At 45.6% G+C, this 26,738-nt stretch overlaps 1 protein-coding gene across 1 annotated transcript in view; it reads right to left on the bottom strand.

The window, feature by feature from the left end:
- Nucleotides 1–26,738, bottom strand: part of ETNK2 (ethanolamine kinase 2) — a 115,990-nt gene that overhangs the window by 22,076 nt on the left and 67,176 nt on the right. Inside the window, exons 3-4 of the mRNA XM_069238491.1 lie at nucleotides 26,173–26,319; nucleotides 14,688–14,830 (exon numbers count right to left, since the gene is read on the bottom strand). Coding sequence (XP_069094592.1) covers nucleotides 14,688–14,830; nucleotides 26,173–26,319 — 290 coding nt within the window. The remainder of the gene's footprint in view (nucleotides 1–14,687; nucleotides 14,831–26,172; nucleotides 26,320–26,738) is intronic.

Raw genomic sequence — 26,738 nt, forward strand, 5'->3', positions numbered from 1 at the left:
TTTTCATTTTTGATAAGCAAATCTATCAACAATGCGGTACTGCCATGGGAGTGGCCTTTTCTCCCAGTTATGCAAATGTGACAATGGGATGGTGGGAGAAAGAAGTAGCCTGGGGAGAACATCATCATGAATACATGAATAAGGTTGTGTTATGGACAAGATAAAAAGATGATCTTTTTAATATTTGGAATGGCACTGTTAATGAATTCAAGATCTTTTTTGATATGTTGAATTGCAATTCTGTGGGTTTGAAATTCACACATGTAATTGATAAAATGAAAAATAAATTTCATTAATATAACTTTATTTAGAAAAAAGCTAGTTACAGACGACCCTTTACAGAAAAGAAACCACCACTAATTCTGTCTTGCATGGGTCAAGTTTCCATCCCCATCATGTAGTGAAGAATATTCCCTATGGTGAGTTTCTTAGGTTAAAAAGGAAATGTTCCACTGAGTCAGAATTTGAGAAACATGGAGTAACAATGGTAAATAGATTCAGAGCAAGAGGGTATAAACAAGGTCATATACGAAGAGGTTTTGACAAAGTGAGACAAGTAAATCGTAGTGATATGTTAGTGTGGAATAAACAAAATAGATCCACTGGAGACAAATCACAGGCATCCAAACCAAGACTCATACTGTTACATAGTAAGAAAAGTGGTAAAATTAGGAACATTTTTCAGAAATGTTGGCATGTTTTGGGTGAAGATACAGATATAAGTGGGAAAATAGGACTTTCAGTGTCCATTGTGTATAAAAGATCTAGATGCAAGGTATGTTAGTGCACAGTTATTTTGAGGACGGACAGCATAAATCTTGGCTTCATGATATAAGTAAAGGGTTTAAAAAATGCCTTTGATGCAAAGTCTGCACTATTGGGAAAATATAAAATCATACAAAGATGCGAGTGGCAATGACATTTTAATTAATCAAAAGATCACTTGTGAAGCTACACATGTGGTATATATACTTGAATGTCACTGTGGGCTGAGACATGTTGGCATTACCATTTGTCAATTAAAGAAGAGAATCCTTGAACATGTTAGGGCCATAGAGAATAAGGATACAGCATATGCATTAGGTACATATGGACTCCTTTTGCGGTGGATACAGTACCCCTATCACCTAGAGGGGGAGACAGAGTGCAGACATTGAGAAGAAAGGAGTCAAGATATATCATGAAACTTAAAACAACATCCGGGGGGTTTGAACCGCGACAAAGAACTTTATGTACATTTAGAACATATGATGGAGACTGAAGGGTGATGGGTTACCATTATGGAAAATCTTAAAATGTATAAGGTGTTTTTGATGCTTTAAAAAATGGTTAGGATTGCTCTTTGAAAAAGGAAGATGACCTGATTCAGTAGATGTGAGCTAAAAAAAAAAACACGTTGGATCATAATATTCATTTGGAATAGGCGAATCTCACTGAGATTGAATGGTATGAGTCTAAATTGAAGGGATTTCCCACTGAGGGCAAGTTACATTGCTAAATTAAAACTTATTTGGTGTCAGAAGGTTTTCTGTGCAAAGTAATGTATATGAACAATAGATTGATGGAGCATATAAGAATTTTTGTATTTAAGTAAGAGTTTTTAAATTGTTTTCATTGTGATATGTGAATGAACCACGAGATCCAGAATGCTTTGGGGTCTCTGAGAGGTATAGAGGTATATATTACAGACATGAAAGTAGGACTAATAGTCGTGAACAAGACCGCCATGGTTGAAAAGCGTTGACTGTTCATATGAGAATAAACAGCTAAGGCTGCTACGGACTGCTTCCCATTTATCTGTATATATATATATGTATGTGTATATATAATATATAATGTACAACTACATATCTTCAATCTACCTTCTTGTTTCTGTGATCAGTCAACCAAATCTGGTTGCTGGGAGCTGTCACCTTAATTGTCAGCAAGATTTTTGAAAATGGTGAAGAGGTAACAACAATCACTGAGTTGTCAGGTTCAGTCTTTCCTTTACCATCTCAATTTGAAGGCCGATGAATCAAAGGCCTAAAGTGAGAAGAGTCTCTGGTAACAGACTTCCCAAGGCACTGGGCAGTCACCATGTGCCTCTTGGTAGACACCACGTGGAAAGGTTTGGCATCATAAGGAGCATCAGATTTCCTTCTTCGCATCTGTCGGGCATTCACTAAATCGCTTCTCTTGAAAGTGATATTCCTTGCATGTTGCCTCTTGTCCGCATACACTTTCATTTTTTGCTTGTTAACCAAGTCCCTTGTACAAATCATTTTCTCACTTCTTTCTCTCTTGTTGGTCCATTGAGGTAACTTGGTTGTCATTGCTCTCCCAAACATCAAAGTCGCAGGACTTTTGCCTGTGGTCGAGCGAGGTGTTGAACGATAAGCTGGTAGGGTATAATTTAATACAGTTTTCAAGCAGAGTTTCTTAAGAGTTGCACACTTCACTGCCTTTTTTTAGCATACTCATAAAATGCTCAATGAGTCAGTTGGTCTGCAACCACACAGGTATACTCTTTTGATGCTTTATATTAGGGTGCTCCAGTAATTCTTTGAATTCTTGACTGTTAAAAGGTGGGCCATCATCAGACTTCAAAATGGCTGAAACGGCCCATGTCGCAAAGAAGCCACCTAGTCTGTCAGTGATTAGTTTGTGAGTTGTGGATGAGAGATCTATGACTAATGGAAAACATGAGTATTCATCCACAATCACCATCAGGTGATGTCCATCACCGAGTGGACCAAAAAGGGCGATGGCTATTCTCTCCCATGCATACTTAGGTAGTTCTGACATATTCAGAGTATGCTGAGTAACATTTGTAGAAAGGCAATTGCATAGATGACAGGCCTTGATGTTTTTTTTCAATCCAATCATCTAAATACAGAAACCAAACTTTGTCTTGGAGGGAGCCACTTGAATTATTTTCTGTCACAGACTCTCCAGAATCTGGATTCTCAATCTTAAGAGTAAACTCCCTGAATTATGGACAGTTCATCTTTGACATTTCAGTATTTTTCATATTTACCATAATTGGTGAGAGGTCAAGTGTGTCAGTTCCATGACTGATGTGTAAATATGTCTTTTAACTTGATAGCAGCTGGTGTATTTGATTTTACAATGAAATTAATGTATGCTTCAGCCATCTTGGATGGAGTACCTTGACCTTGTACAGACACTCTGGAAAAGTAGTCAGCGGGGTTTTGATCCTTCCCTGGATGATGCACAATGCTATAATTGTACTCTTGCATTCGTAGTCCCCATTGTTCAGTGCAAGAAGGCAGCTTGGCTTTTGGATTGCCATAGATAGCCAGTAAAGCTTGATGATCAGTTACCAGTGAAACAGGCTTTCCATACAGGAATACACGGAAATGTTCACAAGCTCATGCCATGGCTAAACTTTCATTCTCAGGTTGTGAGTAAGCATGTTCTGTTTTGGACAAACAGCTACTAGCATATGCCAAAATATGCATTTGAGCATTTAGGTTCCACTGTGCTGTGCAAGGGCAGCGCCTAGCCCGACTGGGCTAGCATCAACAACAAACTCTGCATGAAGCTTCGGATTGAAGTATGCCATTTTAGCAGCAATTTCAATGGCTTGATTGATCTTCTTGACACGTCTTTCACATTCTTGTGATCATTGAAAGGAATCATTCTTCTTCATCAATTCTCGTGATGGAGCACTTACAGTGGCAAAATCTTGTATGTATCTTAAACAGTAACTGGCCATACCAAGAAATGAACGTACCATAGATACATCTTGTGGGGGATCACCATTTGACAGTGTTTGTACTTTCTGTAGGTAGCTGGCCTGATGTGTGGTGAGTACCTAAGGTACTTACACCTTATACCAGGTCCAGGTATCCCCTATTAGTGTAGTGTAGGCAGTGTCTAGAAGCCAGGCTCTCTATAGGTAGCTGTGGATGAGCAGCTAAGGCTTATCTAGGAGACATGCAGAGCTCATGCAATACCACTGTAGTCACACAGCACTTACACACATGAAACAACCACTCAGTGTTACAAAAATAAAGGTACTTTAATTTAGTGCCACAATACCAAAAAGAACTAGAGAGGCAGCCCTCCAATAGGAGGTAAATAACACACTAAATATATACACTAATCATCAGCAATAGGCATAGAAAGTGATAGAAACTGTGCAAATGCAGTTAGAAAATAGTGACCCTAGAGGGAGCCCAAACCATATCCTAAAAAAATGAAAGGTGAACACAGGACCTCCACCTAGGAAAGTGGAATGTGTAGAGGGGAGCTAGGAATACTAGGAAACCCCAAAGGTAAGTACAACAGAGCCCCCTGGCGACCAGGAGGAAAGGAGAAAATTACTTTTCCCCAAACCACCCAAAAGGAAGAAGAAAATGCAACACCCAGACAAGACTGCAAGAAACCAGTGGTGGATTCTTGAAGAGGAAGACCTGTGGAAGAAGGGGACCAAGTCCAGAAATCACAGAATAGTCCAGTGGGGGCAGGAGCCCTGACCCACCAGTCTAGGATTGCAGGAGTTGGTCGTCAGTGATGTGAAGAAGGTCAGCACTGCAGCCCTGGAGTTTCTGAAGAGTTCCTGAGAAATGCAGGTGACGTCCCATGCTGGAAGATGAATTGCATTCGGGTTCTGGTGCAGGAATTCCACCAACAAGCCTTGGCAAAGGCAAATGTCGTGATTGGCGGAAAGTAGAGCTGCCGGGGATCAGCAAGGCCCAGGAGGACTCAACCCTGGACGGGGAGTCACAGGGGACCCTCAGCGACACAGAGAGCCCACAGGATGGAGACACAGGAGTCACAGAGGAGCCCACACAGCACTACTGGAGAAGGGTCCCACGCCTCAGGAGAGGTACGCAGAGGGCTGTGAGTCACAGGAAGGAGTGCTGGAGGGTGGGGTTACATGGAGCCTGAAGATCTCTTGGAGGAGATGCAAACAAGCCTTGGCAGCTGCAAGAGATGCGGTGCAGGGGTAACTATCCTGCGTGGGAAAACAAGGGCTTACCTCCACCAAATTGGAAAGCTGGCAAAGAGGACCACGAAGACTACTCCGGAACCACCACCCGTGATGCAGGATCCATGCAGCTCAGGATGAGAGGAGATCCACGCAGCCGGTTGTCGTTGCAGTTGGTGCCTGCGGATGCAGGGGAGTGACTCCTTCACTCCAAGGGAGATTCCTTCTTCCTTCTCATGCAGACTGAAGACTTGCCGCTCTCAGAGGATGCACAGCCGGGGAAATGTTGTAGAAGCTGGAAGGAACTGCGGAAACAATGTTGCAAGCAGAGTCTTTGTCATGGATGCAGATTGCCAGTTCCTGTAGGCTCCAGTTGCGGTTCCAGTGGCTAGAAGTCAAAGTAAGATTGCAGAGGAGTCCTGCTGGAATCTTGCAAGCTGAATCTGAGAACCCACCCAAGAGAGAGACCCTAAATAGCCCTGACAGGGGGATTGGCCACCTAACCAGGTGACCACCTATCAGGAGGAACTCTGACGTCACCTGCCTGGCCACTCAGATGCTCCCAGAGGACCTTGCCAACCTTGGATTCAAGATGGCAGAACCCAGGGACCCTCTGGAGGAGCTCTGGGCATCACTCCCCTTTCCATTGTCCTTTTTCACGCAAGAGCAGGTACTGGAGGTCCCTGAACCGCTGTAGACTGGGTTATGCACGGGGGGCACCAAATGTGCCCTTCAAAGCATACCAGTGGCTTGGGGAGGCTACCCATCCCAAGCCATGTGACACCTATTTCCAAAGGGAGAGGGTGTTATCCCCCCTCTCCTAAAGGAAATCCTCAGTTCTGCCTTCCTAGGCTAGAGCTGTTCAAGCAACAGGAAGTCAGAAAACTGTCTGAGGGGTGGCAGCAGCTTGGGATGCCCGGAAAACCCTAGAAGGCTGGTGGGAGCAATGCTGGGGGTCCTTTAAGGAAACTGGAAACAGTATTGGGATATGATTCAGACATGTTTGATACCAAACATGCCTAAGTTCGGAGTAACCACTATGTAGCTGGACATAGGTAGTGACCTATGTCCAGTACACGCATAAAATGGTGTCCCCGCACTCATTAAGTCCATGAAAATGGCACTGGAGGTCATGGGTGCACCTCTGCTAGTGCAGGGGCGCTCTCACACACAGTTATGTGCACTCTGCCCTCTGGGCTAGAAGGGCCTGCCATCGGGGTGACTTACAGTGACCTAGTGCACTGACCTATAGTGAAAAAGGGTGCATGCACCTTTTCACGCAGGCTGCAATGGCAGGCCTGCAGAACACTTTGCATGGTCTCCCCATGGGTGGCATAGACAAGTTGTTCTCTTTGTACTTGATCCACTTGCAGGGCTCCACTGGGGAATGCCACCTCATCCAGTCTGGCAGCTTCTGCAGCCTGTGGTGGGAGTTACAACCAGGCTATGCTCAATAGCGTAAACTGTAAACTTTGCACTTGTATAGCGCAGTACTCACCCGTTAGGGTCTCAAGGCGTTGTACGCATACCCTCCTGGCTTTTCCCTGTGAGGCGCCCACTCCTGAGCACCCCCAGGGTAAAGCCAGGCATCCAAGCGCTGTTGGGGCCGTTGTGGAGATTAAGCAAGCTATTGCCCAGAGTTGCAGAGTGGGACCCATGAATTAGATTAGGCACTGAGGCGAGAATTATCTGGTCAAGGGGAATTGAGCCCAAGACCTGCCGAAGCGGGACTTGAACCCTGGTCTTGAGCCAGATCTCTGCTTCAGGGTCTGCCGCTCTAACCATTGAGCCACACTTGGGTGAAAATGGTACAAATAACCAAGTAAGAAGGGAGAGAGCATAATCACTGGGGTCCTGATTAGCAGGATCCCAGTGAACACAGTCAAACACTGACAACAGGCAGAAAATGGGGTAACCATGCCAAGAAAGAGGGTACTTTCCTACACTTTCATAGGATTGGGTGTCATACCCCCATCAGAAAAGATATGGCCAAAGAATTTTAGTTTTGTCTTGTGGACCTCACACTTGTCCACATTCAACATCAAACCTGCATCAGTAAATAAACCACATACTTGTGTGAGAGGTCTATTGTGCTCCTTCTGTGTAGCTCCAAAAACTAATATGCCATTGCTATAATTGAACGCATTCACAACAGGCTGTATGATACGTTGAATGACATTTGGAAAAAGTTCTGCAGCCAATGACACACCAAAACCAACTCTTTTATATTGAAACAGGCCAATATGTGATGAATAAGTTGTAACGTACCTGCACTTTCTTCGAGCTCCAACTGATGATAACCTTTATTTAAATCAAGGCGAGTGAAGACCTTAGCACCATTTAGTTGCATTATCATGGCAGCAGTGTGTGGACCTGAATGTTGTTCTTGTTCAGTTGCCCTGTTTGCCTGATGTATGTCAACGCATATGCGTACAACTCCTTCACTATCCTTTTTGGACACTACCACTAAGGAAGAAACTTGTGGGGTTGGACCAGTAGAATGCTCAATAATGTCATGCTTGAGTAACAATTCAAGTTCTTTTTCAACACCTTCTTGTAGATGAAAAGCAAATCATCTGTGTCTCTGAGCAGCAGGATGGACATCCTCATTAACATGCAGCTTTACTTTCATCGTCTTAAGCTTTCCTAACCCATAGATTAACTAAGGGAATGGACTTACTACTTTGTGAAGAGCATTAATGTTGTAAGTCAGTCCCATATCAGCGGCTGTGCTGAAACTGAGTACACAGGCACTTGATGCAGCACATGGATGCTTGCACCTTAATTTTCTTGTGTTTCATTGTTGCAACAAATGAACAACGACTTTTTATGAAAATCGATACAGTCCTTGTATACACTTTTCGTTTTCGATGGTGTAAGCTGCGGTAATGGAGATTGTTCATTGTATTTCGCTTCAGGCATTATGTTTATCAATGCACTGCTGTCAATAATGAAAGGTATCAAACAACCATTTATTTTCAGTGTAATCTTTGGACAGTGTTTGTATGATTTTGATGCTTTGGCATGTCCACTTTTCTTTAACATTTTTCTTCACATGCAGCCAGTCCAACAAGCACACATTTCTCTGAGGTAAACTTCGACATGTCACAAGCATCCTTCGCACTTTCACATGATATTGAGGCAGAAACAAGGTGCCCACCCCAAGCCCAAGGAACACTCTCACCCACACCAGACGGATACCAGAGGACGGGGAACCCCATCTCAGAAGAGTAGGGTAAGTTTTTTTGTTTTGTTTTTTTTTAAGTGCCTAACATGGGCCCTCCTGCAGGCACTGGGTCCAAGGGCCATGCCCAGGGAACACTGGTCCCCTGGGCATCGCCATTGGGGTGGTGGGTATGACTCCTGTCTTTAACAACACTAAGGGGGTCATTCCGACCCTGGCGGTACAAAACCGCCAGGGTCGCGGATGACGGAAGCACCGCCAACAGGCTGGCGGTGCTTCCTGGGCCACCGCCGTGGTCAGAAAACCGGATCCGGCGGTTTCCCGCCGGATTTCCCCCGGTTGCCCAAATCCGCCATGGCGGCGCTCTGACCCCCTTCCCGCCACCCTGTTTCTGGCGGTTTTTACAGCCAGGAACAGGATGGCGGGAACGGGTGTCCTGGGGCCCCTGGGGGCCACTGCACTGCCCATGCCAATGGCATGGGCAGTGCAGGGGCCCCCTAACAGGGCCCCAGCCTGCTTTTCACTGTCTGCCTAGCAGACAGTGAAAAGCGCGACGGGTGCTACTGCACCCGTCGCACACCTGCAACACCGCCGGCTCCATTCGGAGCCGGCTTCAGTGTTGCAGGCCCCTTTCCCACTGGGCCGGCAGGCGCTAACTTGGCTAGCGCCCGCCGGCCCAGCGGGAAAGTTGAAATGGCCCCAGCGGTCTTTTGACCGCGGAGCGGCCATATGGCGGTTACCGCATGTAAGAGTCGTTTTTGGGTGCTATTGTGTCAGGAAATGACGCTAGGCTGGTTAACGCCATATATATGACCCACCCCTCCCCTCCCCTACCACCGGCTAGCGTCTTTTCTTTTGATGCTAGCCGATCCTTACTGCCGGCTTGCACCATTCCATTAATATAGCACCTGGCTTGTGCCCAGGAATGGCGTTTGTGCAGTTTTGCATCAAAAAGTATAAAATGAACCAGAATCTTTTACAAAGATGACCATGCTCTTGGACACTCGGGTACAGTAAGCAGTCACATGGGGCGTGTTCCTGCATTTGAATTTGAATGACTGGGTATCCCACTCCAGGATGTTGCTGTCTGCTCTTGTGGTTCAGATTGCATAGTTTATTGTGCATAGAGCTTCACCGTTTCCAGTGATATTGAGGTGTTTAATTCAGAGGGAGTACACAGATTCTGTGAATTTCCAACTTCGGAACTGTGGGCCATTTCAAGTTACTAGGACTTAATGTGCACAAAGGTAGCCATCACTTTTACATTTTAGAAATAACTTTATTAGCGGACGTAGTGTGGACAATCTCAGCCTCTCGATAGTTGGTGTAATCATCTGTCACTACGAGGAAGTACCTTTCATTAGAGAGGTTGCAGAATTCTGAATTGGCCCTCACTTATCTATGAAATAGGGTATCCTTGATGATTATGTTCGGTCAGCCCCAGGCTTCTAGTGGTTGGAATGCAAATATCTAATCTCAATAATTTTGATTTAGAGTGTCAATGTGAGGAAATCAGACTTCTCCCTGTAAACGTTTTGGTTTTGACAGTACCCGAACAATTTATGTTGGCCAGCTGCAATACGCATACAATCATAGTTGCTGGCACTACTAGGTTGGGGCTCGCTAGCAGCAGGCCATTATCATAATTTCCTGGTACAAAATGACTGCATCCTGCTGCCGATTCAAACTATTACACAAAATCAGAAGAACCCAAGTTAGGCCTCATTATTGAAGATCCTTGTTTGACCGTGCATCAAAGATTCTGGGTGGGAAGTGGAGAGAGAATATATGATTCTTGCAATTTATTTGGAATGATTAGGCAACTCAGTCTCTGATCTAGGTGATATTTAGGCAGTCATAAAACAGTGGCAGGTTAACCTGAGGGAATAGCTCTGCTGTCTAAGGCCTCAGACTGTCATATCTGTATAGCCTAGCAGGTAGCTCTGGTATGTGAGGTCTAAGCCTGGAAGGTAAGGCTTGCCTGAAGGACAGCTCTATAGCTAACATTCAGAGCCTGTGGGACTGTGTAAGACTCTGCAGGACCTCAAGAAGATGGAAGGTTCACAAAAAAGGATGGGATAGGAATGTTGAGGGGCACCCCCTCACATGGAGGCCCCTAAGGGTTTATTATGCAACTGCTTCTTTGCCATTGTAGTCAATGGTGGGAGCCACTGTAGGCAAGTGACACTGTCAGCGTCACAGTTTCAGGAGTCGGAGTCTGCATCCCTGTGTGAGCCCAGACATCTGCCATTCACAGGCATATAGCCCTCCCTTTCCCATTCGTCACACAGTAGGACTGGATGCAAGCATGTGTGATTTGGAGCCTTGTCCTCGGTAATGGTAAGTGTTATAATGCTAATCTTGTGTTATAGATATAAAGCTGAGACCCCTGGTCACACTAACTGCCCCCACTGTGACACCCCAGGCCTTGGCTGCTGGTTACAGCTGCTTTAGAAGTGGAGCTACTGTATTTATTGCCTTGTGAAATTGCTCGAAAGTACGATCAGTGTTTTTGTTCCCCAAATATCCAAGTCAAATGCAAAGGGAGAAATAGGTGCTTATAGTAAAGACAGTTACATACTTTATGGCGTTAAAACTGGCCCTGTCTTCATGCCCTTAACATTAATGCCAAAAATGTGGATTGATTTACCAACAATACATGTTAAAAACGTTACAATATAATGCATGTCAGCAGTTTACTTCCTCTTTTATTTCATGTTTTACTTAATTATGCATTCCCCAAGATTGTTAGCTATTTCATATTGTTGTGTTTCAGTTCTGCATCTTATTACTCCTGTATAGTGCATAGTTTGAGTCATGCCAGGTATCTATGAGGGGCTTTGATTGAAAGCTGTGGCCCTGAGACTGAACCCAGCAAAGCAAACTGCCTGTCAGGGATGACCTCTCTGCAGAGCACACAGTACAATGGTCATATATTCCGGTTGCAATTGAAATTCTGTGTAAATGTGTGAGAAGGGTGTACACGGATGTCAAAATATTTGCAAGGCAAAAGTAAATACGAGGAAGTGCATTCGGGGGAGAGTGAAAAGAGGGTGCCAAAGAGTAAAGAGATGAAGTTGAAGATGTGCAGTTGGACGAGATGTTTAGAGAAAAAGGGCATACATATATAACCTAAAGCACACATAACTAAAAGGCAAATACTCCTTCCGCAGACCTCAATAATATTTCATTCACAGTCTCACAATTTCAGAATTGAAACATTTCCAATGTTAAACAGATCATTGTTGTTACAGCTAAAATACACTGACAAAGCCAAGTGCTGGCAGATTTTAGATGTATGCAGTTGTTGGGTATCTGGATGCAATAACATCCCAGATAGAAACCAAAATACCAGTCGGGTGGCACACTACTAGAATCACAAAAAAATATTTTACATGTTCCCTGTTAAAGAGCCCCCCATTTGTCTTCATCTTACTTAAAGACCTGTTTGCTCATATTTCCCTATGACTGATTGTAGCCAGCAGCTGTGGGTGATTCCCGAAGCCTGGTTAGAGCATTTACTTCCAAACTCAGTGCTGCACGCCGTGCAATACACTGGGCAAGCACACACTTTAAAGGCCTGAAGGTGCTGCGCTGTACAATTTGCACACTACAATAACTGTTGAACATATTAATGCAGTAAGATATGGGGCATTTTTTTAATGTGTTTACAATTTCAAGACTTTACTTTCCCACTGCTTTATAAAGTTTGCTGTCTCACTAAATTAATTTACTTAAAATGCACTGTTTGCCAATCTTTTTTAATTTTGTTCTCGAGAGAAGGACCCCCACCTAACTCCAAGTGTGCCCATTAAGCTTGCTCGCTTCACTCTACGTAAGTCATACCCGACTTTTACGCCCCACTACTTTCAATTGTCACCAGCCACCACTCATAAAGCAGAGCTATAAGTTGTTAGTGCAGGTCTGTTGTGCCTTTAAACATATGTGCCCTCCTGAAAATACATGTTATGTGACATTTACTGGAGGAGCATAGGTGAAATTGACAAGTGGTCTAGCACCTTGGTGTGAAGTTGATCACTGAAACGCCGAGTCGACATGCTTTACTGTTCACTATTTCAAAGCTTGTTTTCAGAGGGACATTTAGGAAAGACTCCGAGGTTCCTATTATCATATTTGTTAGTGCAGGAACAATATGATGATGATTCGAAATTCTGTGGATGAAGAATGGATGTTTCATGAGAGTTTGAGTGACACTTTACACAATAATGTATGGTGTAAGTAAAAAATCTTGTGGAATATGTTTGTTAATGGTAAAACTACTAAGAGGAATAAAAACATTTTTGGATATAAATTTTATTCTAAACATTTTTTTAAGTTGCAGTAACCATACATGTCAAAACAATGACTCGGTTGATAAAAAATCTTTGCTGATATACAGTAAGTGTATCACACTCATCCTACGTTTTGTTGGGTTGCAGCTATGGTAAGGATAACTGAGGTTTAGTGAACTAGCATGAGAGGAAATAGTTTTAGTTATGTAGATCTCTTCGTATGTCCCGCTTTTAAGATTCACTGACACACTGAACTCAAGCTCACTTCTGCATCAGGATTTCCCTATCAATATAAAGATGTCATCTGAAGTATACCAATGGGGCTTTGTTGGGGACAGTCAGTAAGTGGCTTGCATAACAGGCCACACATTTTTTCTGTTCTCCAAGTGACCCATGACCAAGACCTACGATGAAGAATGCTAGCAAACTTGCACAGTTTTGTTTGTACAGGACCTGCAAAAGCCAATAGATTTCAGACAGAACATGGGTGAGACCTCGCAGGTAGTAAGTCTGGAAGCATTAGGCCTCATATACGAGCTGCTCCAAAACCCGCACTAGAGCCTAAATGGGCTTCACACAGGCCCAAATTGTTTTGCTTTTTGATACCTTAACAAATTCCAGTATTGGTAGTGGAGTGGACGAAGGAAGGAGCAGGCGAGTCTTACGGTGCTCATCAATTGCAAATAGCATGTGGCAGTGCTGTTAGCTATCCGGTTCATGTCACTGTAATTATGTCCTGATTGACTTTCGGGCCAGTACCAAGTCTCACTGGGATACTGGGAGGCACCTCACAGGAAAACCATCAATCACTTACTTACTTCCTCCCGGGGTACAGGGCGTCAACCAGGACTCTCCAGCCATCTCTGACTTGGGCTTTTCTCTCAATCTGACTCCAGATTATCTCCTTGCAGTAAGCCGCAAGGCCCCAGCGCCAGTGTTTCTTGTCCTTTACCTTTTCCTTTTCCAATGAGGGTTTCAGGTGAGGGCTTGTCTGGTGGTGTTTGATGCAGGCTTGCAAAGGGTATGACCTGTCTAGCCCCAATGTCTATTTATGATTTCTTCAGGTGTTGCGAGTCTTCTGCCATAGGTCGTTGTTGCGGATGGTGTTTGGCCAGCTGGTTTTCCTCAGACAGGTGTTGATGAAGGTCTGGACTTGTTGGTGGTGGTCACTGTTGTCGTCCAAGTTTCTGCTCCAAAGAGAAGGACAGATTTTATGTTGGTGTTAAAAAACCTGATTTTGGTTTGAAGTGCTGGTGCTCCAGATCTTTAGCTGAATGAAGGAAGCCCTTGCTTTGCCGATCCTTGCCTTGACCTTGTGCTGCCTTGCTTGTCTATGAAACTGCCCAGGTAGGTGGAGGCCTTTTCCAGTGCATCGCTTTCAAGCGTGACTGCAGTTGCGCTTCCAGATCTTGGTTTTTCCCCTGTGGCTATTCACGCCAAGTTGTGCTGATGTGGCTGCCACTTTGTCAGTCTTCCCTTGCATCTGCAGATGGGTATGGGAGAGTAGGGCCAGGTCATCTCCAATGTCCAAGTCATCGAGCTGCATCCAAGGTGTCCTCTGGATGCCATTTCTTTTCCTTGCTGTGGAAATCTTCATGATCTAGTCTATGGCAGCAGGAACAGAAAAGGCGAGAGCAAACAACCTTTGTGGACCCTCGACCATCAATCAGGTTAAAGGATACATTTCTGTTACTTCTTCATGACTACATCAAGATCAGGCACTGACAATAGCCTGAATGGAAAATTACAACCACGTGTCCAGGGAATGACCAATCAGTTATTGTAGTGATACCAGTCACATAACACTCACAATAATCACCTGAATGGTGCTGTCAGCCCTTAGAGACACCTGAAATTACATAAAAAACCAATGAACCTCAAATCCTACCAGTCACCTGAATCAGTGCTACCAATTCTTTTGTACTGTTTAAGTTAGTTTCAGTGAGTGTAGCATCACCTCAAGGTCACGTCAGTAACCTGGGGCATTGTTTCAATCTCCCATGAAGAACTTGAGACAGGCAAGGGTCTGTTAATCACTGCCAATCACAATGATGGAAACTGTGATTCATTCAGCTCTGTGATTGGAGGTTTTAAACAACCTTGAAGTTCCTGTCAATCACTTCTTGTAGAGAGGGTTATCTTTAAATTCAGAGAACTTATCAGTCTCCCTGGGATGAAATTCTACTCACAGAGCCTTCCCCATGAACTTGAGACTTTAAAAATACACCTAACTCCTCAGTATGTGCTCATTTAAAGATGGTACCAGCTCTACCTTTGGTCTCGTTGTAAATTACGTTCTTGCACAAGAGGTCATTGTGGCAGAGAACAATAGGGGAGCCAAGCGTGGGCAGGTAGGACTCCATCCAGGTCAGCTCTTGATCCAGGACCTCCATCTCTGGCACGTCAGCTTGGACCCTGAGAGCAGAACAGAAAAATTAAATCATTCCATCAATTGATAGAGGAGACATAAAATAATATGGTGCCAACACCTAGTTTGACTTAGCTAGCGGAGGTGAACATTGAGAACAGAAGGAGTTTCATAGGTATACCAACTGACACAGGAATTGATCAGGACTGCTGACATGTTTGGTTTCCTCCATACCACACAGTGTAGAAAGGGGCCCTGAATTCATCTGGAAGATGAGGGACAACTGCACACAAACCTTATATAAACAAATTTAGCCTGGAAAGAGAGTGGGAGACAAAGCTAGTTCTTGTTTGAAGGCTCCTTTCAAATCCTGAAAATCTGCGTGAAAAGAATGAGGCGTGTGTACATGTCCATGTTTCAACGGGTGCAGAAGACCAGTTTGTCAATACAAAGATGAAATTCCTTACACACCACTGCTTCTAAAGGGGTTGTGGGGCCAATGCTATCTTAAGCATTTTTGGGGTGCCACGCAAAACATATTTTGAGGTCCTCTGTTCAGAACAACTTTGAATGAAGTTATTGCCCATTTTCAGCTCAATGAAGCCTCGATGATCACAAAAAGCCTGAATTATATGTTGTACTTTAAAAAAGGGAGGCACACAAAAACATAGATAACACCAATTGTTTTTGCTCTCGGATTTAGATTTTTTTGTCTTGTAACAACATAATACTGGAAATTCATCATCTTACCAGCCTCTTCCTCCCATTGTAGGTAGGATGTGGTAAGGGTGGCTTGGTGGATGTTTATGATACCAGTATAATATCAAAATAAATAAGACAAATGCAAGTACAACCTGGGAAATTAGTTTGATAGAGATAGAAGAGGTAGAGATAGGTAAGCCAAGGAGAAGCCTAAGGTAAAGTGAGGTAGGTATCCAGTAAAAAAGAGGCAGAGAAGTAGAAATAGGAACAGGCATATTGTAAAAGAGAGGCAGCGAGATGTGAAAGGTTTTTATAGTGAGGTAGACAGAAGGAACTAGAGCCAGAAGGAAATGTAGTGAACAGAGATAGATGGATGCAAACAGTTGTGAGGAAGGGAGAGCTAATGTAGAAAGAGAGGTGAATTAGTGAAAGCTATAGGCATAGAGGCCCAGATTTACAAACGTTACACAGAACTCAGCGTAGCACCCAAAAATGCTGTGCTCTGTTGCTTGAGATGGAGAGAGAAGGAGAGTGCCATATCTATAGGGATATGGCACTCTCCTCCCCTCTCATTCGTTCCTGATTTCCTTGAATCCATTCAAGTCACTCTTAATGCACTCATTCCTTCATTCTCCAAAAGCCCCAAACTTCATTAAGAACTTTATCTTCAATATAGCTTTCCATTCACTCCTTTTGAAAAATAGCATAATGTTTCTTATTCACTGACAATACTACTTGAAACACATTCCATTCATTCACTGTGTTTTCTTGTAGTGGTAGAGACATTCTGCTTCAACAACTCTGCTACTTTTGAAATTGTGAAACTGTATTGGTAACCTTGTGATGCCAGGGGAAGCCAGTAGCATACGTAGTCAAGATTTTGGGTTTATGGTCATTTCTTACAACAAAGTCGTAACCTCAGACAACCTGTCTAAAATGTTTCATGCCCAATACGTAGGCCAAAGTTTCCTTCTCAATAATGGAACGATGCTCTGACAGTGTCAATGAATGGGAAGAGTCGGATGATGACTGTCCCCAAACCTTAACCACTGACACCAACTGTAATGATGCTCCTCACCCCTGGTCAAAGCCTTGTAAAGATGTAGCAAGCATTGCAAACGTCTCTTCTACTTGTTTCAATACTTTCTTGGCACTCTATGTTCCATTCAGTTGTGTTTTGTCTTTCAACAGCAGTTTGTAGGTCATTTCTGCCTAATTCTTGACAAGTCTCAAATAAACTTCAGCTAGAATGACCTACCATCTTTTTTTATTTTTTTAGAATTGTGCTATTCCTAACAGAGCCCTGTTATATTCTTTGTTATATTCTGTATTGTATTGTTACCCTCTGCATTGATGCTGTTTCTAGTCAACTAGCATGCTTCAACTTCTGGACTCCAGTGTGTGCATACAGACAGTTGCCAGAGATCAGGGTCTGAATAGGGGTCGTTGTATGCAGCTCATTAAACTTACAATCTTCTTCATATCCTGTGTCCTGTCTTCTCAAAATCTCCCACTAAATCTTTCTTGGGTTTAATTCCTTATGCATTCACTACATGGCCAAGGTATGTGGCAGATTGGACCACAACCCTACACTTGTTAACTTTTTCACTAAATCATTTGGTCCTCAGAATGCTTGACGTCGTGCTCCTCAGTTTCTTTCTATGACCATGATCTCATCCTGGTAAAAGATTCGCGTTTTAGCTCCATTGATCATCTCATGCATTAACTACTGGAACAAAGTTACTACAGAAGTTAAGCCGAACTGCACTCTTTGAAAATGGAAGCACCCTATAGGTGTAATGAAGGCTGCATGATTTTTACTTCTGTGGTGTAATGGGATTTCGTGGTATGGGGGCGCCAAATAAGTGGTGGAATACCAATTTACACCTTTGGATTCATTGGTCGATCCAACCAAGAATTGGTGGACCTCTTTCAACCACGTAGAATTTACCTACGGTTCCCCTACCTTTAAACTCCAAAATAAAGGAGTATTCTAACATGGGATTAGATTCTCCCATGCTGCTCTTAGATTGTATGTCAGGACTTCAGGGAGGGCCACCCAACAAAATGTGCTTATCCATGTTTCTTTTTCCATGTTTTTGGTTCTACTGTGGTGTACAGGTATCTGGAATTCCCTACTTTTTGTTTTCGCCCCCCCGCTGCTGTCATTTCACACACAGATTTGTTGTGTGTTCCAGTGCCAACCTCAGGAATGTCTTTTTCTTTGCTCAGTACACACTTGTCTTGAGCTTCACTTTGAAGTTGAAATAGTAACCTCATCCTTATTTAATCTAGCAGTAACATGATTAACTGTAGCATTTCCACCTTTCTTTCTAGATACACTGGAAAAGAGCCCTTCGATCCCACAACTTGAACAAACTTAGAAATTGGTAGGACAATACTTAGTATACGCAAACTGGTCTCCACTGCCACATCTATAGCAACAATAATGCGGTTATTTATCTTTATCTAGTTTCATGTCTGGACATGCTATCACTATTAGTACCAGTATAGATTTTCTTGTAGTCACCAATAGTTTGGCAATGCCTTGCTTCCTTGGAAAAACATTAAATTGGTGTACTGCCATACAAACAGGGTTAAAATACGTATAGGTTATTCATTTTCAATGTATATGGATCTATTAAGCACTGTTGTTGAGCTCATCTCAAAAGTAGACATACAGCACCACCATATGGTGGACTGTCTTTAGTGCTGGTGTTGCAAATTAAGTGCCATGCTCTGGAAACCACAGGCTCAAATTAAGCACTGGTTATATGTAGGTTTACAGGTCACAATACGTGTAGCTGAAAAATCTGATTCTGATGATTCGAACTGATTGGAGAATTGTGAGTGGTGTCACTACACCAGTGAAGTCACACAATGACATAGTTAGTGCTGTCACAACTTAAACTCCGCCCTGTTTCTGGAGTTGATGTTGTGTAGTGTGTGATATCTCTTTTGTGGCTTCCGAGGCATTTGAAGGCCATTTTCGGAGTGTTGTGGCACTTAGCAAAGTTATCATAAAAAACACCATGATGACAAAATCCTGCACTGGAGACAGCGAGGGGCTTCCCTGCGTGTCTCCACAGTCAGTGTCTGTCAGATTTAAGAGAAGGAGGGGATCAATGCAGACCATCATCCACAGGTGCATATGGACAGGCTCACTCTTTGCTAGCTTGAAGGAACTACCGAAACACAACATACTGGTGGTAACCAACACTACAGGGAAGCAGACAGACAAATATGAGGTAAAGAAATAAAGTGGAGGTTGATACCGAGGTAGAGGCAGGGTCCGATAGTGAGAGAGTGGTGAGGTAGTGACAGTTGTGTGGTATAGAGAGACATGTTAGAGATGAAGGTGAGGTAAAGAGCATAAGTGAAAATGGAGGAGAAGCACAGAGTTAAATGAGTGAGAAAGAGGAGTTGATGATAGAGATAGCGAGAAAAGAGTAAGGGAGTAAGAAAGGTGCCATGGGGCATCAGAAGCAGAAAGTGAGAGGAGGTCGAGGGGTGAGGTAGTTGCGTGAGTCGAGTTGGTGAGGTGGAGTGAGAGTGAGGTAGTGAACGGTTGGTGGAGTGAGAGGTGAGGTAGTGAATGGTTGAAGTGGAGTGAGAGGTGAGGTAGTGAATGGGTGGTGAGGTGGAGTGAGGTGAGGTAGTGAATGGTTGGTGAGGTGGAGTGAGAGGTTTGGTAGTGAATGGGTGGTGAGGTGGAGTGAGAGGTGAGGTAGTGAATGGGTGGTGAGGTGGAGTGAGAGGTGAGGTAGTGAACGGTTGGTGAGGTGAGTGAGAGGTTTGGTAGTGAACGGTTGGTGAGGTGGAGTGAGAGGTTTGGTAGTGAACGGTTGGTGAGGTGAGTGAGAGGTGAGGTAGTGAACGGTTGGTGAGGTGGAGTGAGAGGTTTGGTAGTGAATGGGTCGTGAGGTGGAGTGAGAGGTGAGGTAGTGAATGGGTGGTGAGGTGGAGTGAGAGTGAGGTAGTGAACGGTTGGTGAGGTGGAGTGAGAGGTGAGGTAGTGAATGGTTGAAGTGGAGTGAGAGGTGAGGTAGTGAATGGGTGGTGAGGTGGAGTGAGGTGAGGTAGTGAATGGTTGGTGAGGTGGAGTGAGAGGTGAGGTAGTGAATGGGTGGTGAGGTGGAGTGAGAGGTGAGGTAGTGAATGGTTGATGAGGTGGAGTGAGAGGTGAGGTAGTGAACGGTTGGTGAGGTGGAGTGAGATGTGAGGTAGTGAACGGTTGGTGAGGTGGAGTGAGAGGTGAGGTAGTGAACGGTTGGTGAGGTGGAGTGAGAGGTGAGGTATTGAACGGTTGGTGAGGTGAGTGAGAGGTGAGGTAGTGAACGGTTGGTGAGGTGGAGTGAGAGGTGAGGTAGTGAACGGTTGGAGAGGTGGAGTGAGAGGTGAGGTAGTGAACGGTTGGTGAGGTGGAGTGAGAGGTGAGGTAGTGAACGGTTGGTGAGGTGGAGTGAGAGGTGAGGTAGTGAACGGTTGGTGAGGTGGAGTGAGAGGTGAGGTAGTGAACGGTTGGTGAGGTGGAGTGAGAGGTGAGGTAGTGAACGGTTGGTGAGGTGGAGTGAGAGGTTTGGTAGTGAATGGGTCGTGAGGTGGAGTGAGAGGTGAGGTAGTGAATGGGTGGTGAGGTGGAGTGAGAGTGAGGTAGTGAACGGTTGGTGAGGTGGAGTGAGAGGTGAGGTAGTGAATGGTTGAAGTGGAGTGAGAGGTGAGGTAGTGAATGGGTGGTGAGGTGGAGTGAGGTGAGGTAGTGAATGGTTGGTGAGGTGGAGTGAGAGGTGAGGTAGTGAATGGGTGGTGAGGTGGAGTGAGAGGTGAGGTAGTGAATGGTTGATGAGGTGGAGTGAGAGGTGAGGTAGTGAACGGTTGGTGAGGTGGAGTGAGATGTGAGGTAGTGAACGGTTGGTGAGGTGGAGTGAGAGGTGAGGTAGTGAACGGTTGGTGAGGTGGAGTGAGAGGTGAGGTAGTGAACGGTTGGTGAGGTGGAGTGAGAGGTGAGGTAGTGAACGGTTGGTGAGGTGAGTGAGAGGTGAGGTAGTGAACGGTTGGTGAGGTGAGTGAGAGGTGAGGTAGTGAACGGTTGGTGAGGTGAGTGAGAGGTTTGGTAGTGAACGGTTGGTGAGGTGGAGTGAGAGGTGAGGTAGTGAACGGTTGGTGAGGTGAGTGAGAGGTGAGGTAGTGATTAGTTGGTGAGGTGGAGTGAGAGGTGAGGTAGTGAACGGTTGGTGAGGTGAGTGAGAGGTGAGGTAGTGAACGGTTGGTGAGGTGAGTGAGAGGCTTGGTAGTGAACGGTTGGTGAGGTGAGTGAGAGGTGAGGTAGTGAACGGTTGGTGAGGTGGAGTGAGAGGTGAGGTAGTGAACGGTTGGTGAGGTGGAGTGAGAGGTGAGGTAGTGAACGGTTGGTGAGGTGAGTGAGAGGTTTGGTAGTGAACGGTTGGTGAGGTGGAGTGAGAGGTGAGGTAGTGAACGGTTGGTGAGGTGAAGTGAGAGGTGAGGTAGTGAACGGTTGGTGAGGTGAGTGAGAGGTTTGGTAGTGAACGGTTGGTGAGGTGGAGTGAGAGGTGAGGTAGTGAACGGTTGGTGAGGTGGAGTGAGAGGTGAGGTAGTGAACGGTTGGTGAGGTGGAGTGAGAGGTGAGGTAGTGAACGGTTGGTGAGGTGAGTGAGAGGTGAGGTAGTGAACGGTTGGTGAGGTGGAGTGAGAGGTGAGGTAGTGAACGGTTGGTGAGGTGGAGTGAGAGGTGAGGTAGTGAACGGTTGGTGAGGTGAGTGAGAGGTTTGGTAGTGAACGGTTGGTGAGGTGGAGTGAGAGGTGAGGTAGTGAACGGTTGGTGAGGTGGAGTGAGAGGTGAGGTAGTGAACGGTTGGTGAGGTGGAGTGAGAGGTGAGGTAGTGAACGGTTGGAGAGGTGGAGTGAGAGGTGAGGTAGTGAACGGTTGGTGAGGTGGAGTGAGAGGTGAGGTAGTGAACGGTTGGTGAGGTGGAGTGAGAGGTGAGGTAGTGAACGGTTGGAGAGGTGGAGTGAGAGGTGAGGTAGTGAACGGTTGGTGAGGTGGAGTGAGAGGTGAGGTAGTGAACGGTTGGTGAGGTGGAGTGAGAGGTGAGGTAGTGAACGTTTGGTGAGGTGAGTGAGAGGTTTGGTAGTGAACGGTTGATGAGGTGGAGTGAGAGGTGAGGTAGTGAACGGTTGGTGAGGTGGAGTGAGAGGTGAGGTAGTGAACGGTTGGTGAGGTGAGTGAGAGGTTTGGTAGTGAACGGTTGGTGAGGTGAGTGAGAGGTTTGGTAGTGAACGGTTGGTGAGGTGAGTGAGAGGTTTGGTAGTGAACGGTCGGTGAGGTGAGTGAGAGGTTTGGTAGTGAACGGTTGGTGAGGTGAGTGAGAGGTTTGGTAGTGAACGGTTGGTGAGGTGAGTGAGAGGTGAGGTAGTGATTAGTTGGTGAGGTGGAGTGAGAGGTGAGGTAGTGAACGGTTGGTGAGGTGAGTGAGAGGTGAGGTAGTGAACGGTTGGTGAGGTGAGTGAGAGGTGAGGTAGTGAACGGTTGGTGAGGTGAGTGAGAGGTGAGGTAGTGATTAGTTGGTGAGGTGGAGTGAGAGGTGAGGTAGTGAACGGTTGGTGAGGTGAGTGAGAGGTGAGGTAGTGAACGGTTGGTGAGGTGAGTGAGAGGTGAGGTAGTGAACGGTTGGTGAGGTGAGTGAGAGGTGAGGTAGTGATTAGTTGGTGAGGTGGAGTGAGAGGTGAGGTAGTGAACGGTTGGTGAGGTGAGTGAGAGGTTTGGTAGTGAACGGTCGGTGAGGTGAGTGAGAGGTGAGGTAGTGAACGGTTGGTGAGGTGAGTGAGAGGTGAGGTAGTGAACGGTTGGTGAGGTGAGTGAGAGGTGAGGTAGTGAACGGTTGGAGAGGTGGAGTGAGAGGTGAGGTAGTGAACGGTTGGTGAGGTGGAGTGAGAGGTGAGGTAGTGAACGGTTGGTGAGGTGAGTGAGAGGTTTGGTAGTGAACGGTTGGTGAGGTGGAGTGAGAGGTTTGGTAGTGAACGGTTGGTGAGGTGAGTGAGAGGTGAGGTAGTGAACGGTTGGTGAGGTGGAGTGAGAGGTGAGGTAGTGAACGGTTGGTGAGGTGGAGTGAGAGGTGAGGTAGTGAACGGTTGGTGAGGTGAGTGAGAGGTTTGGTAGTGAACGGTTGGTGAGGTGGAGTGAGAGGTTTGGTAGTGAACGGTTGGTGAGGTGAGTGAGAGGTGAGGTAGTGAACGGTTGGTGAGGTGAGTGAGAGGTTTGGTAGTGAACGGTTGGTGAGGTGAGTGAGAGGTTTGGTAGTGAACGGTTGGTGAGGTGAGTGAGAGGTTTGGTAGTGAACGGTTGGTGAGGTGAGTGAGAGGTGAGGTAGTGAACGGTTGGTGAGGTGAGTGAGAGGTGAGGTAGTGAACGGTTGGTGAGGTGAGTGAGAGGTGAGGTAGTGAACGGTTGGTGAGGTGAGTGAGAGGTTTGGTAGTGAACGGTTGGTGAGGTGAGTGAGAGGTTTGGTAGTGAACGGTTGGTGAGGTGAGTGAGAGGTTTGGTAGTGAACGGTTGGTGAGGTGAGTGAGAGGTGAGGTAGTGAACGGTTGGTGAGGTGAGTGAGAGGTGAGGTAGTGAACGGTTGGTGAGGTGAGTGAGAGGTGAGGTAGTGAACGGTTGGTGAGGTGAGTGAGAGGTGAGGTAGTGAACGGTTGGTGAGGTGAGTGAGAGGTTTGGTAGTGAACGGTTGGTGAGGTGAGTGAGAGGTTTGGTAGTGAACGGTTGGTGAGGTGAGTGAGAGGTGAGGTAGTGAACGGTTGGTGAGGTGAGTGAGAGGTTTGGTAGTGAACGGTTGGTGAGGTGAGTGAGAGGTGAGGTAGTGAACGGTTGGTGAGGTGAGTGAGAGGTGAGGTAGTGAACGGTTGGTGAGGTGAGTGAGAGGTTTGGTAGTGAACGGTTGGTGAGGTGAGTGAGAGGCTTGGTGGTGAGAGAGATATAATGTAGAGATATATGAGGTCATTATTGAGAGAGGAAAACAGTGGAAGGTTATGTATGGAGTGGTGGAAATAGAGACAGCGTTGAGGTAAATAAGAGATGCAGTTGAAAGTACTCATAAGCCAATAGAGGGAAGGCGAAGGGGTGTAAGATGCATACAGAGTAGTGAAATTCCAAGAGAGGGGTAATGTAGGGAGAATGATGAATTGGCACAGAAAGTGATAGGTGGGAGTGTAATGGAGAGAGAGAGAGAGGAAAAGACAGAGGCGATGTCGAGGTGACAGAAAGATGGTGAAGCAGAAAAAACGAGGTAGAGGGAGTTGTCAAGAGAGGGCTGGATAGAGAAATGAGGTAGAGCAAAGGGTTGAGATTTAGACTCTGGTGAGGTAGAGAAAGTGAAGGTACAACGTGCTAGAAAGATAGTTGAGAAAGAGGCGATGTGGAAAAAGATGAATTCAAAAAGAGGATTAAGTCCAAAAGGCAAAGTAGGCGGAGGAGGATGGGGTGAAAAGTAAGAAAGAGGGAAGGAAACAAATAGAGAGGTAGAGAGTCTGAGGTATGGTTAGGGAGACAGACTGAGGGGAAGAAGTAGGCAAAGAGAGGATGAGATAGAAAAAGAGACAGATGTTTTAGAGAGATAGACCACTTTACCAAGCAGCCATTGGCAGATGGCGACTCTGGTCAATAAACATTATACACAGATCTTACAGGTAGGTGTTCAAGGTCTTAGTTATCTGCTGCCCATCCAGCCTCCCAGAAGCAATGGTCTGTGAGACATTTTTTAAAACCCCTGACGTGAGAATGTAACTCTTCTCTTGTCATCAGCACATGTGCTGTGCCAAAGGGCCGTCCCCAAACCATCAAGAAGTCTGCTTCTGGAATGTACAGGAGGACCTGGGGTTCTGTTCAGCAGCAGAGCCATCCTCTGACTGCCACCGGGGTCTGTAGGTACATGAGTTGTATATCAAAGCTAGTTTATAACACCTATGTAATGGGTCTGCACCTGGCATACCCTGCAGGACCATATTGTGACTGCTTTCTTCTTTCAAATTTCCCTTTCCTTCCATTCTTTGCATGCTTTCTCTAATCACAACCTTCTCTGAGTGACGTGCATGTTTTACTTTATGTCTTGAAAACGCCCACAACTCATTTTAAAGATCACAACCTCTCCTTCTTTAAAAGACATGCTCTTGCATTTCAACAATATCTCATCTACTCTTGTTCAGCATTGACACTCACCAACTGTCTGCATGGACTCACATACACCCTCACTAATGATCCTCATAACTCATTAATTCCATCTGCCATGAAGAAACTGGAGTGAATGCATAGAATGTTTCTTTGCTTAAACACACAAGAACTAATTCCAGTAATCAACAATACCCAATAACACCTCACTAACGACTACCCTTCTGTAGCAGGGTGCTGTCCAGGGTAGAGCGCTCCCACAGTAAGTGCTATATAAATGCAGTTACAATACAATATGAATGGTCTTTGTGCCTCAGGTGTGCAGAAGAGCTTCTGTGCATGACCTCCAGGTTTGTCCACACCAGGGTGTGCAGCAGGCCTCAGTGTCAGATTGTGCTTGTCAGTATTTAGGTGTGCAGTAGGCCTTTCAGTATCAGGCTGGACTTGTCTGTACCCGGGCATGCAGCAGGCGTCTCAGTGCTAGACTGGACTTGTTAGCACCTGGGTGTGCAGCAAGGCCTTCCATGTCAAACATGGTTTGCCTGCGCCTGGGTGTGCAGCAGCCCTCTCGGTGGCAAGCTAGGTTTGTGTATGCCTAGGTGTTCAGCAAGCTTCTCATGGTCAGATTTGGTTTCTCAGTATTTCGGTGTGCAGCAGACCTCTCAGGCTGAGTTTGTCAGGAGTTGAGGGTGCAACAGGAATCTTGGTGTCAGGTTGAGTTGTCAGTACCTAACATCTGTCTGTACCTAGAGGCAGATGGGGCTTGGGAGTGTGCAGCAGGCTTCTCAATGTTGGCTTCCGCACTTGTAGTCTGCATTTGTCTGTTTCTGGGTTTTGCAGCAGGGCACCCAGGCCCAGACTTACCAACTTTTTGCTTTGGGGATGCATAACGTTTTTTTGAAGCAGCCCCGATGCAAAATGTATTTTGGGATTTACTAAGCCATGCAAAGCTCGACTTGTGTGGTTTAGTTAAAAAAGAAACTGAACGCATGGCAGTGCTGTGCAGTGCCTTGCTTTCTTTGCATCGGGGAGGTGTTCTATGGGTAGAGTATAGGCGTTCCCATGCATCCATCCATGGATTTTGACGCTAACCCACATTTACTCAAACAGTAAAGCTTCATTTGTGACAGAATGGTATGCCTAACCAAGGCTGGCGTTATTTTTCAAAATACCTCTTTCCATGCGTGCTGCATGCCTGGAAAGAGGAATATGCGTCCAAGGACTGCTTTTGTGCAAAAAGGTATCCCTGCTATTTTGTGTTACGTACAAAGTCAGTACATCTGGCCCAGTGTCAGAATGGGCTTGTCTGTACCTGCGTTTTATATCAACCCGCTAACGTGTCAGACATAGTTTCTCAGTACTTTGCTGTGAAGGAGCCCTCTCAGTATCAGGCTGAGTTTGTTTGTACCTCTATGTGCAGCAGCAGCCCTCTCAGTGTCGGGCTGAGTGTTGTGTATGCTTACGTGTGCACCAGGCTTCCCAGTGACAGCCTGTGCTTGTCCATACCTTGAGTTTGCAGCTCTGTCATCTCCCATTATATCCATTTTCACGATAGCATAGAGTTGACGCAGTTTGTGGCAGAGGTTGGATTTCGGGTAACTGCCATTTGGGACTGTGATGCTGTGGTACTTTGCCAATTCTTCTGCTATGAGCCTGTCAAAATTGAGAGAGGAAGTTGATGCCCTGACATCGACGAGAAGACTGACTTTCACCACCCCCTTTTCTCCCACCTCCCATTGTTTTAGACATGGACCTTCTCACTGTTTTCTTGCTTTACCCGTCCACTCCACATTGATCCTTTGAACCCGTGACCTAAGGGTTATCTTGGCCCCTGGGAATTCCGACCTCTGAATGTGGGGATTTTCTGGGAGCAGAAACTTTATGCCTTTTCACATGGAGATTACCTCTAATTGGTTCCTGAAACTCCATGACCCTTAGCTCTTCACTCAATGAGCATCTTCACTACAGTCCACAGGGACACTCTGAACCAGGGGCAGGGCTCTTAGTGGGATGAAAAAACTCGGGGGATCCCTCAAAGGGATGTGGCCGATATTTTTAAGGGTGTGGCTTAA

Source organism: Pleurodeles waltl, chromosome 6 (assembly GCF_031143425.1).
Source record: "Pleurodeles waltl isolate 20211129_DDA chromosome 6, aPleWal1.hap1.20221129, whole genome shotgun sequence".
Lineage (NCBI taxonomy): Eukaryota > Metazoa > Chordata > Amphibia > Caudata > Salamandridae > Pleurodeles > Pleurodeles waltl.